Source organism: Sinocyclocheilus grahami, unplaced genomic scaffold, assembly GCF_001515645.1.
Source record: "Sinocyclocheilus grahami isolate Dianchi unplaced genomic scaffold, SAMN03320097.WGS_v1.1 scaffold81.1, whole genome shotgun sequence".
Lineage (NCBI taxonomy): Eukaryota > Metazoa > Chordata > Actinopteri > Cypriniformes > Cyprinidae > Sinocyclocheilus > Sinocyclocheilus grahami.
This window is the reverse complement of record NW_015505260.1, coordinates 396,263-409,002: the sequence shown is the minus strand read 5'-3', so window position 1 is coordinate 409,002 and position 12,740 is coordinate 396,263. Positions and strand designations below refer to the sequence as shown.

The 12,740-nt window shown below is 39.5% G+C and overlaps 2 protein-coding genes across 4 annotated transcripts in view; one reads left to right on the top strand and one right to left on the bottom strand.

Annotated features, from left to right (window-relative positions):
* The window catches only part of hmg20b (high mobility group 20B), a 7,382-nt gene extending 2,821 nt beyond the window's left edge, over positions 1-4,561 (bottom strand). Inside the window, exons 1-8 of the mRNA XM_016273701.1 lie at positions 4,451-4,561; positions 3,643-3,739; positions 3,239-3,460; positions 2,458-2,578; positions 2,225-2,280; positions 2,050-2,116; positions 1,746-1,961; positions 1,533-1,665 (exon numbers count right to left, since the gene is read on the bottom strand). Coding sequence (XP_016129187.1) covers positions 1,533-1,665; positions 1,746-1,961; positions 2,050-2,116; positions 2,225-2,280; positions 2,458-2,578; positions 3,239-3,460; positions 3,643-3,720 — 893 coding nt within the window. The 5' untranslated portion in view covers positions 3,721-3,739; positions 4,451-4,561. The remainder of the gene's footprint in view (positions 1-1,532; positions 1,666-1,745; positions 1,962-2,049; positions 2,117-2,224; positions 2,281-2,457; positions 2,579-3,238; positions 3,461-3,642; positions 3,740-4,450) is intronic.
* Positions 4,562-5,967: 1,406 nt separating this feature from the next.
* Positions 5,968-12,565, top strand: LOC107586379 (BTB/POZ domain-containing protein 2-like). Of its 3 annotated transcripts, none has more exons than XM_016273698.1 (9): positions 5,969-6,794; positions 6,992-7,111; positions 7,713-7,869; positions 8,100-8,205; positions 8,294-8,491; positions 10,241-10,433; positions 10,580-10,667; positions 10,925-11,071; positions 11,559-12,565. In XM_016273698.1, exons 1-9 carry the CDS (start codon positions 6,199-6,201, stop codon positions 11,718-11,720), a joined length of 1,767 nt encoding a protein of 588 aa, XP_016129184.1. In that variant the 5' UTR covers positions 5,969-6,198; the 3' UTR covers positions 11,721-12,565. The 3 variants fall into 3 exon arrangements, with proteins under 3 accessions (XP_016129186.1, XP_016129184.1, XP_016129185.1); XM_016273699.1 differs by having other exon boundaries at positions 5,971-6,704; XM_016273700.1 differs by lacking the exon at positions 6,992-7,111 and having other exon boundaries at positions 5,968-6,704.
* The last annotated feature ends 175 nt before the right edge of the window (positions 12,566-12,740 follow it).

Below are 12,740 nucleotides of genomic sequence, written 5' to 3'. Positions count from 1 at the left end.
AGTCTCCCCCCCCCCCCCCCCTCTGTCTCTCTGTCACAGCCTGCCCTCAACCAGCTGACCTTTCATTTGCCTCTCCATAGATACTATGCCATGTTCCTCAGCAAGGTGAGCTTGACACACAGTCTCACACACTGCAGAAGTGGTGTTCCTGAATCGGTCTGTGTTTTTGAACAAATCGGTTGAGTGAATAATTCAGCATCTTACTCAAAGACAGCCATTTGTCACTCCTACTTGTAAAACTGAGTCATTAAAAAATCAGTGACAGTTAATCAATGATATATTGATCTTTTACTCTCAGCGAAGAGCTGCTCCAGAATCAGATTTTAAATGGGGTCCAGCAATTGGTCTGTTTGAAGCCTTTTTTTATTTTTATTTTTTAGCATGATTATAAACTGATCTGTTTTTCGTTGTTTTGCAGGGAGTGAGGTGTCAAGGTCTGGATTTAGACCGTTTGCTTCCTGATCAGGAGATGCTTATGAAGATCATGGTTCACCCTCTTCAGATACAGGTAATACACAATAAAGGGGAATAAAGAGATTAATACGAGAACAATGAACCAACGTCAAAGGCCAGACAAATTCTTCTGGTTGTCAGTTACCAGTGCTGTCCAGACTACACATATAATTTAATTAATATAATAATAAATAATTTATGCATTTAGCAGACGCTTTTATCCAAAGCGAGTTAGTGCATTCAGGCTATACATTTTTTTTACCAGTATGTGTGTTCCCTTGGAATCGAACCCAAGACCTTTTGCGCTGCTAACGCAATGCTCTACCACTGAGCCACAGGAACATATCTCATAAAAGGAGCAGATATTTGTGTGTGGGACAGATCAAAATCACTGAAAGTCTTCCCCACTATGGAGGACTGAGAGTGACAACTAAAATGAAACGAATGAACAAGTCATCAAGTTAATAATTCACACATAAAAAACGGAAATAACGAATTCACTTTGAAGTAGACAAATTACACTGAACAAAATTATAAATGCAACACTTTTGTTTTTGCCCCCATTTTTTAAAGACATGTAACCTACCAAACAGATAAAGTGTAATAAAACAAATATTTTTGCAAAAAGTTTCCTTTCCACTAGTATGAAATAACATGTTATGAAAAGCCAAATAATAATAACAAAAAAGAAATAATGGAGAAAAAAAAAAGATTTGCCTGTTTTTACTTTTGATACTTAGTACAATAGTAATTAAGGGGACAGTTAACCCAAAAAATGAAAAATCTGTCATCAAGTCATGCTCAAGTTGTTCCAAAGCTTGCTTTCTTCTGCTGAACACAACAGAAGATATTTTGAAGAATGTTGGTAACTGAACAGTTGATGGTAGCCAGTAACTTATGGAAGTCAATGACTACCATCAACTGTTTGGTAGTTTCAAAGTGTCTTCAGTATTTTCATTTTTGGGAGTGAGCCTGTTATTACGAAATCTGTATTTTCCCTCAAGTACTTGATTTTTGTACTTCCTCCAGCACTTGTCTTATGGTGCATACTATTGCAAACCAGAGGCAGAAATAGTTACCTGTCTAGGTGAGCCAAGAGCTCTTGTAGCTTGAGGACTAAGGCGCGATGCTCATGAGGCCTGCTCTCTAAAGCACTACTCAAGCGACTCAGGTACGAGTCCAGCGTTCCAATCGATGGTGTCTCGCCTGTGCCTGAGAAAAAAACAAAGCTGTTTCTCACTGCAAAATAATCTATCAGGGTACTGGTATTATGGGCACTGTACAGTACTGACCTGGCAAAGGCACAGTGGCCAGGCTGTTGAGCAGTGTCTGTTTGATCGCCTGAAGGTGGCGCTGTAGAGCTTGCGTGCGCAGCTCATCCTGGCCCAGCTCAGCCTCCAGCCGCTCTTTAGCGCTGAACATGTCTGCAATGTGCTTCTGGAGAACCGCATTCTGCTCTTCGAACTCTACATTAGCCTTGCGCAGTCGCCGCAGCTCCGCTTCTCGTGCTGGGAAATGCGCAGTTTTAAGAATATAGCTTTCCATGTTTATGGTTTGTTCTAAGAAAGAAAAAAACAAAACCAAAAAAAAGCTTACCTTTGTTTTGGTCCAAAAATTCTTCTGTGAAAATAGGGACGTCAAATCTGGTCGTTAAGTCTGAGTTCTGAAGGAAATAGTTTCATGAGGCAGATTGCAAGAAAAATGTCCATGCTTACTACTTCAGGAATGGGGCGAGAATGTTTGAGAATTCAGGCTGTGTTTGTATACTTGCCTTAAAACCTGTAGATCCTGAACTGTTGGCATTGATAATGACAGAAGTCAACTCCTCTGTAAAACAAACAAACAAATGATTCTCTCTAAAACTAACACTTGCACCATTACTAATGTTGAATTGCACATTATAGCATACTCGTTAAAAAAAACAAACAACAATCACCAGAAAAGTGCATGCAAATAACACCCCCTAAAAAGAGAGAGAGAGAGAGAGAGAGAGAGCATTTTTACCTCTCTTAATTCTCTTGTCCTGAACTTTTACACATGTGATCTGATAAGCTTCACTTTTCTGATACTCCCTGAGTTCTCGTGCATATTGCATTTTGTCCCTTTCGGCTTCATCTAGGTACCGCTGTTTAAAAAACAAACAAACAAAAAATTAATTAATTCATTTTCATCAGAAGGATGAGAATCCAAGGAATAGTTCACCCAAAAATGAAAGTTTGCTGACAATTAACTCACCCTCAGGCCATTCAAGATGTAGGTGAGTTTATTTCTTCATCAAAACCAGAATCCAAGCTGATAAAAACATCACAATAATCCACAAGACTCCAAGTTCATCAATTAATATCTTGTGAATTGAAAAGCGGCATGTTTGTAAGAAACAAATCTATCATTAAGGCACTTTAATTTTAAACTGGCCAAAATACAAGCCCATAATCCATAGTAACGTTTCCTCCAGTGAAAAAGTTCATCCTCTGTTGTCGTCTCACATAAAAATCTACCAACATATTTCTTTAGAACCGTTTTTGCTCGTAAATGGTGCTTCATTTGTGTATATTTCCCTCCTGATTCAGATGAGACAACTCACTCTAGAAAGCAATATTATGGATAGAAGGTTCATATTTTAGTCAGAAGCCAGATGTTTGAAGTTAAAAACATGTTGCTTTTCACTTCACAATATATTAATTGATGGACTGGAGTTGTGTGGATTATCACACACACACACACACACACACACACACGCACACACACACACACACACACACACACACACACACACACAAAATACCTGTTTATCATGAGGAGCCAAACGGCTCCATTCTGCTCCGAGTCTCTTGGTGATTTCTGGGAAGGGAAGATCCGGGTGAAGTGCTCGGATGTGTTCCCGTCTCTCATTCAAGAAACGCACGTAACCAGTAACCGGAGCCTTGGGGCCGTTTGGTAACACCTTCTTTCTCTTCTTCCCTTTTGGCCAGCCTCGCTTCTTTACTGGCTGTGAAGTCGATTGGTTCTGAAACAAATCAATTCAAATTGATATGAATCAAATATGGGAAGAGCTTATGAGGAAAATATGAGTGTGCTTGACTATGCCGACCACAAAACCTTTTACAATGACGCAATTACACAGCTGAAGTACTCTGTGATATATAATAGACAAGATTATTGAAGAAGTCTAAGCAATCCTCATCTTACCTCCTCTTGTGCATTATCTGTGTGTTGAGAGTCTTTAGATGCAGGAGCATCAGTTTGCTCTTGCTTTACACCACCCATTACATGAATTCAGAAAATTCTGGGACACACACACAAAGATAAGAGGGTAGAAAAAGTATTTTTGTTACTTGAAATATAATAAACGTTAACAGAAATAAACTTGAAATAAAAAAAAATAATTAAATAAACATTTTATTTCAGCTATTTGCCAAGACAACATTTCTCATTTTCGTTTAGTTTAACTTGATGTACTAAAATAACTAAAACCGAAATAAAAATAAACAAACTATATAGATATATTTAAAAAAAAAACGAATAAACAAAATTACTTAAAAAGTAACATAAATTAAGAAAGCAAATATAAACATACGTAAAAAAAATAAAAATATGAATTAAAAACTATCATAATATCTTAATAATACTAAAATAATGCTGTCTAGATAGACATCGTGTTTGGAAACACTGCCATGATTATTAAATAAAGATTGTTGGCTTATTTATTACGTGTTTTGTTTGCATAAAATATGTAGTAGGTTGTATTTGCAAACACACATGCATGCGAGTTAGCGCTTGAGGTGCATTAATGTTTAAAAATGACTTTTCTCTGCATCACCGGTTATTATTATTATTAGCTAAAGTAGCATAGTAGGCTAACTAGCCTCTGTTGAAACTCAGATTAAATAAATTAATGGCGTCCTTATTACGAGAGATTATTTTATTTATATTTATACATATCTATTTGTATTTATCAAAATCTCCCGTGCATTTAATACACAATATTTCCACTCACCTAAATTAATGCCTGTTTTCTTAACTCAAACGCTAGCTCAGCGACAAACGTTGGTTTGATTGACAGTTCCTTCGTGGTTTTGATTGGTTTGCGGGTTTGGGTAGGCGGGGCGAATGGCAACGCGCTTCATTTGCATTGCGCATGACTGAAAATAAAGTTATTTTATGCAAGAGTTTTGTCCATTTTCTGCTATGACTAACTTACTCAATTATATTCAACAGTTGGGCCACTAATTATGGAGTGAATATATAATTGATATATGAATCTTATTAAGTCATATTTTCGTACATGTACCCTTTTATTTTCTTCCATCAAAGTTATTATTTAATCCAAACTAAATTCTCTTTAAAATGTAGATGTATCACATAAATGAATATCATCTGGACTTTTCCAGCATATTTCCAGTGTTTCATGATAAGGTAGTAGCCTATTAAATCATTTTATAGGCTAGAGATGGTTGGGAATTTACACTTGTATGGCAGATACAAATTCCTGGAATTTAAATGAATACTTATTAGTGTTCTCCAAGTGCCCAATAAGACCCTCACGAAAATTAACCATGGTTTTACTACAGTAACCATGCACGTATAGCCTAATTATGGCTCTGTAGTAAAATCATATTACTGTAGATTAGTAAATACAAAATGTATACTGTGGGAGAAATAACTAAATATGATTTTAGAAACAACATTTCCAAAATTAAATAAATGTATTGTCACTGTACTGAAGTCAAAGCAAACTATTATTAAAATCAGCAATATATTGTTTACACTACTCCATGATGTTAATTCATCATATATTTTTAATAATTATTTGTATCTAAACTTGTATTATTATTATTATTATTATTTCATTATCAATATTATTGTAATAGGCGTTACAAAAGTGCTTGTGTCAATTGCTGTTAATGATATTATTTCACTGGTTTCAAAGATTTTACACTAAACATATCTAGCCAACTGGGGAAGGAAGGAAGGAATTAACGAATAAATTAATTAATAAAATGAGTGATTTAAGATTTTAAATAATTCACAATTTATAATTCACATAAATTTCTATTATAACGGGGACCATCAAATTATAGGTCTTCTCATAATAGACTAATAATGGAAAAAAAAAACGATTTATTGGAAATTATTTACTTAAAAATTATTTCATTTAAATGTTTAGTTTTGAAATGTTGTTGTATGCATTTGTCATTTTTATTTAATTTATTTTATTTTCTTAAATGTGTGTGTGTGTATATATATATATATATATATAGTATTTATAGAGTTTTAGCTTTTAGTTGTAATTACTTTTTTCTTATTTGTAAGTCACTTCGGATAAAAGCATCTGCTAAATGACTAAAATTAAAGTAAAGTAGAAGTAAAAAAACCCCCAAACAAACCAAGAATCTGAAAAATTGCACTGGTTGATTGATCCTAGTTATATTTAACGTAACTGTTAACATTTACATTTCTCATATGGCTTAGATCATTTCAAACACTTAATTTTTGCCATGTGGGAAAAGATACTCTCTTAGTTTCATGCCACTTTCCGCAATCACACTTCCTAAAATGAAAAATTTCCACGAACACCTGCCTCCTCTACAATAAAGCATTGGCTAGAGAATAAAACTGTCACATCCTAAACATGAAGACTAAAATTAATTGTAGGCACTGCAGGAAGGCCAAGTTAATTAAAAGGGGCTCGATGATGTTCGAGTCTCTCGTGGGAAGGCAGTCATTTGGCCAGTATTTCTGGTTATGCGCTGTTGTGTATGTTTATTCCAGCAAAGCCTGCAGTGTTCACCATCCAAGATGGCTGCGGGTGAAAGCAATAGCCGATCCTCATGTCTAAACTTGTCTACTTCGGGGCCACTTGGCAATGCACCGCCGAGCAACAGCGCCCATTCCTCACCCGCGAGCAACGGGGGAGCCGTGGGTGCAGCCGCTGGGATGAACCGGAGCGCGGGGAACTCGAACCCCCGGTCGGGCCCGGAGAACGGCGGAGGCGCCGAGTCTGCGGTGAGAAGCACGCCGAGCGCGCACAACCCTCCCCGGCAGTCGGTCGGTCTGAGCGGAGCGACTTCAGGCGCTGCGTCAAACATGACGGCGACACCATCATCCTCCTCCTCCTCCTCATCTACCGCATCTTCCTCCGCCGACGCGTCCGCCGCCGTCTCCTCGCTTCCCAGCAGCCCGGCTTCAGTTTTGGTTTATCGAGAGCCGGTCTACAACTGGCAAGCGACAAAAAGTACAGTGAAAGAAAGGTTTGCATTTTTGTTTAACAACGAAGTGCTAAGTGACGTCCATTTTTTGGTTGGGAAGGGAATGGGAGTGCAGCGCATTCCAGCGCACAGGTAGGGATGAATAGCGGTCTGTTTGTATGTTTTACTGGAGTCTTTTTAATCATTCTGTCTATTGCAGTAAACTTAAAGCTTATGGCAAACTCTCACGCTCGATGAATATATACTAAAGCATTTGTTTCGGCGAGGATAAATCCATATTTAATCCTCAAATGGCCGTATTTACAGTCCGGTCCCGTTGCTCTTCGCAGATTTGCTCTCGCTGTGGGAAGTGCCGTGTTTGATGCCATGTTCAACGGTGGCATGGCAACAACGTCGACCGAAATTGAACTGCCAGATGTGGAACCGGCTGCATTTCTAGCCCTTCTCAAGTAAGAATGGGCCGCGGAATGCTGCGCTGCACGCTTAAGGCTCTGTCCTGCTGTTCTGTGTGTTGACCCCTGTTGTCATAACGTCCTTCAGATGCCCTCTGCCATGTAACTGCGGTCAGCAGACCCTTGCAAACATTTACCATGGCATATACACGTGATTTCCGTCGATATAGCATACCGTTTCTGTTCCTACTAGTACCCTACAACAGTGTAAGGAAGCTTTTGGATTCTTTGTTAGTTTTAAATGATTGTACTGGCTAGAGCTATGATATTTTGGCGGAAATAAACAGTTACTGTGGTAAATGTTTGTTATAAATCAGAACTTTAAAATATACTAGCCATTGTGGACAGACGTAATAACTAGTCTCAAACCAACAAACAGGGATCAATAATGTATGTATTTTTATGTCTGTGCCTATCTATATATATCTCTATCTATTTGTTGTTTTGTCTATATCTATCTGTCTGTCTGTCTATTTGTTGTTTTGTCTATCTGTTGTTTCGTCTATCTATCTAAGGCCTGTCTGTCTCTTTGACCGCTTATTTATGTCTTTCTGTGAATCAGCAAGTCTATAATATTTTTTCCCTTTTACAATTGCAGATTTTTATACTCTGATGAAGTGCAAATTGGACCAGAGACCGTTATGACCACACTATATTCAGCCAAAAAGTACGCAGTACCTGCTCTCGAAGCCCACTGCGTCGAATTCTTAAAGAAAAACCTACGTGCTGACAATGCGTTTATGTTGCTTACCCAGGTAATCACAGGGCTTTGAGTCCGAGTTGATATTGGCACTAGGAACTGACATATTGGACGGCACCTTTGTTTCAAGTTTGTTCCCCAGCCATTTTGAGTCCCCATGTTTGACAGCTCCCTTTCAAATCCTAGCAAACAGCGCCTCAGGCTTATTGAGTGTGTTAGTTGTCTGCTTTTTTTGCGCGCAGTCTATTATAGATTATATGAAAACATGGTTCCTTTTGCTTTCAGGCACGGCTTTTTGACGAGCCCCAGCTGGCTAGTCTCTGCTTAGAAAATATCGACAAGAACACTGCTGATGCGCTAGCCGCCGAGGGCTTCACGGATGTCGACCTCGGTATTGCTCTTAAGTATAAAATATCACAACAAAATACAGTCAGAAGAGTGAGTCAGAAATAGAGTGTTTTATGTTCCCTCCGGTGCAGACACCCTCATGGCAGTCCTGGAGAGAGATACGCTGGGGGTGCGGGAAGTGCGCCTCTTCGGGGCTGCGGTTCGTTGGGCAGAAGCTGAGGCCCAAAGGCAACAGTTACAGCCCACGCCGGAGAACAAGCGTAGAGTGTTGGGAAAAGCTCTTTCCCTTATTCGCTTCCCGCTCATGACTATTGAAGAGTTCGCAGCAGGTAATTTTCATCAGATCCTTGATTATGAAACAATTTCCTGAATGCTTTCCTGAAAAGTGGATCTGCAGTATTTCACTTGACCGACTAAGCTAAAAGGCTACCCTGCAAACAAGCCTGCAGTGGCCCTTTACGGGCCCACTTAGGGCAAGCCTAAGGGCCCCCAGCGGGCTGCCAGCGCAGGGCCCCTGAGAATTTGCTCATTGGCAAAACGTTGGCCCCTTAGCGCTGGTCCTGCACGGGCAGCCCTCACTTAGCCCCCAGGAAGCCCTCACTATGCCCGCACTATTAATCTACAACAATACACCTGTTTCACTTTAAATAATTTCCAGTTACTATAATTTAAGTCTTTGGGAAAAAACTGTTATTATAGATCTGAAATTGATGCAGTCACCACATAACTAATGTCTGTATTGTCAAAAATGTACAGTTGTCAAAGGGATTTCAAATCAATAGATTTATTAAATACAAAATAGAAAACATTCAATTCAGGTTAATACAGCTACATATAGCCAAAAATGTAAATACACAAAAGAAAAAAAAAAAAAAAAAAGAAAAGCAATGTAAGATTGTAGGATTTAGTCATGTGAAAGTTGATGTGTGCTTATCTGTAGTACATCAATGTCCAAACATTTTCCATAGCTGAAGTTGGCTGATGACAAATTAATAATCCAAACTCTTGTAATGAAAACACGCCACACCTCTTAAACACCAGACTCTTCCTAACCAGGAACAATCACAAATAGTCCAGACTATGGTCTCACGTCGAAAAAAAACTTTAAATCCATATTCAAACTGGACCATGATGTGGTGAATGACCAATAAAGAGTCCTTCTAAAATGCATACAAATACACTGTCTGAAACTTTTAGCATCAATCAAAACATAGGCCATACATGCATGTAACATCTTCGCAAAAAAAAAAAATAAACTCCTTACTTTAAATTGGACTTGAAATGACACATTTTCCAACCAGGACACAGCACAATGTGTTCAGCAGATGAGCTATGCAGGCTACTTCTGCTTGCTATTGCTAACTCCCTCTACCCACATGGCTTTACTTAAGGAAACCCAAAACACCCTGGCACCCTTAGTGGTAAGGAAGAAAACTGCCCACAGAATTCTTATTAACAGGCTCATGTCTGTTACACCTCATATATGACTCGTAAGACCCACTTTCCTGCAGAGTTTAGCTCCAACTTTGATCAAACTCACCCACCTGTGATTTTCTAATGATCCTGAAGACATGCTCAGGTGTGTTTGATTGAGGTTAGAACTAAACTCTGCAGGAAAGTGGATCTCGTGAGCCAGATTTGAGGATCCCTGGCCTATATGAAACAACAGGTTCTGAAAAGGTCTCTTTTGGTTTGAGCCATTCCAGTTCAATTGAGTGGCTAAAGAATGGCCAGTCAATGTTGTTTGTATTTTCCTAGTTGCATTACAGAGCTGCCTACACAAAACCTGCATGGGCCCGAACGGGCTGGCCCTCACAGGGCCATCATGGGATTAATGTGGGCAGTCCCATAGTGTGGCCTGCTCACAGAGAGCCCGCGGTGAGCCCAAAGCTGTGGGCCTCGCCTGGGCAAGCCCGCACTGGGCCTGTTTAAGTTTGGTGTGGGCTGGCCCTAGCCCACTGTGCCCGCAAAAAGCCAGCATGGGCCCCGCAGGAGCATGTTTGCAGTGTAGTGATAGCTGCTCTAACTTCCTGAGTGGCATTAGCCATAGCGCTAAACCTTGTGTATGTGTGCGATAGGTCCGGCTCAGTCTGGTATACTCACAGACCGAGAGGTGGTCAGTCTGTTCCTGCATTTTACTGTCAATCCGAAACCACACGTAGAGTTTATTGATCGGCCTCGCTGTTGCCTCCGGGGGAAAGAGTGTAGTATCACACGCTTCAGTCAAGTGGAGAGCCGCTGGGGCTACAGCGGAACCAGTGACCGCATCCGGTAAGTGTTTTTTTAAAGCATTGATTGAGAAAGTGCCGAAACACTCAATGGGAGCATGGGTTTGATTCTAGTCATTTTATGTACCTGATATAGTTGGAACATTAAAAACTGTTGTTGAATAACGTTTGCATTCAAATTCCTCACAGGTTTTCTGTGAACCGCAGAATATTTGTGGTGGGATTTGGGCTCTATGGGTCCATACATGGTCCAACTGACTATCAGGTCAACATCCAGGTGAGAACCAAGAAAAAAATTCTTATTTCACCCATGAACTGCCTGGAGAGTATGTTCACTGATGGTTGGTGCATGTCTGACAGATGGTCTTCCTGTCTAAGTAGGCGATTCTTGGCCAGAATCAATTGCAATAAGGACCAAATTTTATGTAGCAAGTCAAAATAATTTTTTGTAGTTTTGCCCTTGAAGTTGATCTTGGAAGTGTGAAAATGTGGTAGTACATGAGTGGTAATGGTGCATGTTTTCCTTGAATCTAGATTATACATACAGACAGCAACACAGTTCTCGGTCAGAACGATACAGGCTTTAGCTGCGATGGAACGGCCAGTACCTTCCGAGTCATGTTCAAGGAGCCTGTGGAAATTCTTCCCAGTGTCAACTACATTGCCTGCGCCACCCTCAAGGTAAAACAGACTCAAAATTGGAGTATTAGCCCATTTATATGCTAAAATGGTATTATAAATACCACCTGCCACATACGAGCAATTGCAAGTACCAAATCATGGTTCCTTGCATCTTCAGTTGTGCTAATACTAGCTAATACCTTGTTAACTATAGTCTACTGGCTATTATTTATCTTTGGCAATATACAGGAATTTTAATAGGATTCCATGGGATCTGGAATTTTGTGTGAGAAAAAAATTTCCCATGCACATTTCACATCATGTTCAAGTTGGTCAAGCGAATTCATTGCATTGACCAACAGAAAGCTGTTTGGTTTTAAAAGTGACTTCTGTGTGAGCTGTGCTTCAAACATCACAATGGACTATCTATCTATTCCCTTGAAATCCTTCTGTTATCAAAGAATAATTATTTAATACAATATATCTGTATCATTTAATACAATATTTCATGAATTATAAATGAACCTTTGATGGGATGCTTTTGCAGGGGCCAGACTCTCATTATGGGACCAAGGGGATGCGTAAAGTCACCCACGAAGCCCCCGCTACTGGTACCAAGACCTGCTTTACATTCTGCTATGCTGCAGGAAATAACAATGGCACTTCTGTAGAGGATGGACAAATCCCAGAGGTCATCTTCTACACATAATGACCAAGCAGAATCTCATGATTAAGGACTCTTGCATTGCGTTTTGTGGCCAATTCACCTGTCTCTGTGTAGACCGGCGACCAAATACTGATCTCTCATTTCTAAAGGCTTTTGTTTTTAAGATTTGAAGCATGAGAATTCAGTCCTTTTAAAGTGTACTTAGGGTACCGATTCTGTTTCTACCCAAGTAGCACCACATAGTACCACCTTGATGTCATGAGCAGCCAATGTCATTGCTAATTAAGGAACAAATAGGTGAACTTCATCATTGCAGTGATCTACCACAGGTACAGGTCGACTCTAGAGGGTAACTCTCTTCCGTTTGTACATTTATTTGAATGTTGATTTTGGTCCCACCTTTGCCCCTTGATTGCTCAATGCTCATCAGTCCTTCAAATCGCACTGATGCACTTCAGCCCCAGGCGCAACAGCAAGTTTGGGGAAAATACACTACATCTCGATTAGGACGTCAATTCATTGTAAAATGGACTGTTATGTACCCGTTTTGAGTGGCCTGCACCCCTTGCTAGAGGTGAAACTCCATTTCTTTGATGGCAGTGTGAACAGTAGATGTTTATAAGGTGTTGTTTTACCATAGTTGCCCTTCTTGTTAATAGCGATAAACTACAAGCACTTGCATTCACTATGCCATTGTATAAAAGCTCTAAAGTATTGACTGCAGTGGACACATTTCTGTTACAGATTCTGAATATTCTTTCCTTGAGATGTTGATATAAAATGAACAGGAAACAGCTTCATGAATGTATCAATGCTTACCTTGTAAGCGCTATAAATATAATGTCCATGTCTTGTTTCTGTATGTTTAATTAAAGTCTGCACCCCTAGTTTGGGTCACAATGGATCAATTTATGCAGCATGCACAATAGTGAATACTAAGATTTAGATTTTTTTTTTTTAGTGGAATTTGCTTATGCAAAACTAGTTACAATTATTATTTTTTGACTTGTTGGTTACCGAGCAAAGTCGTGAGGCTGACTTCCAAGTCTAGGGTTTCTTCTG

What these genes read in the sequence shown, in the direction of transcription:
- LOC107586379 (XM_016273698.1), top strand. Translation starts at nt 6,199, where the DNA reads ATGCGCTGTTGTGTATGTTTATTCCAGCAAAGCCTGCAGTGTTCACCA. An exon ending in TATTGAAGAGTTCGCAGCAG is followed by an intron (nt 8,492 to 10,240) that starts GTAATTTTCATC and finishes TGTGTGCGATAG; the next exon opens with GTCCGGCTCAGTCTGGTATA. An exon ending in GGAACCAGTGACCGCATCCG is followed by an intron (nt 10,434 to 10,579) that starts GTAAGTGTTTTT and finishes AATTCCTCACAG; the next exon opens with GTTTTCTGTGAACCGCAGAA.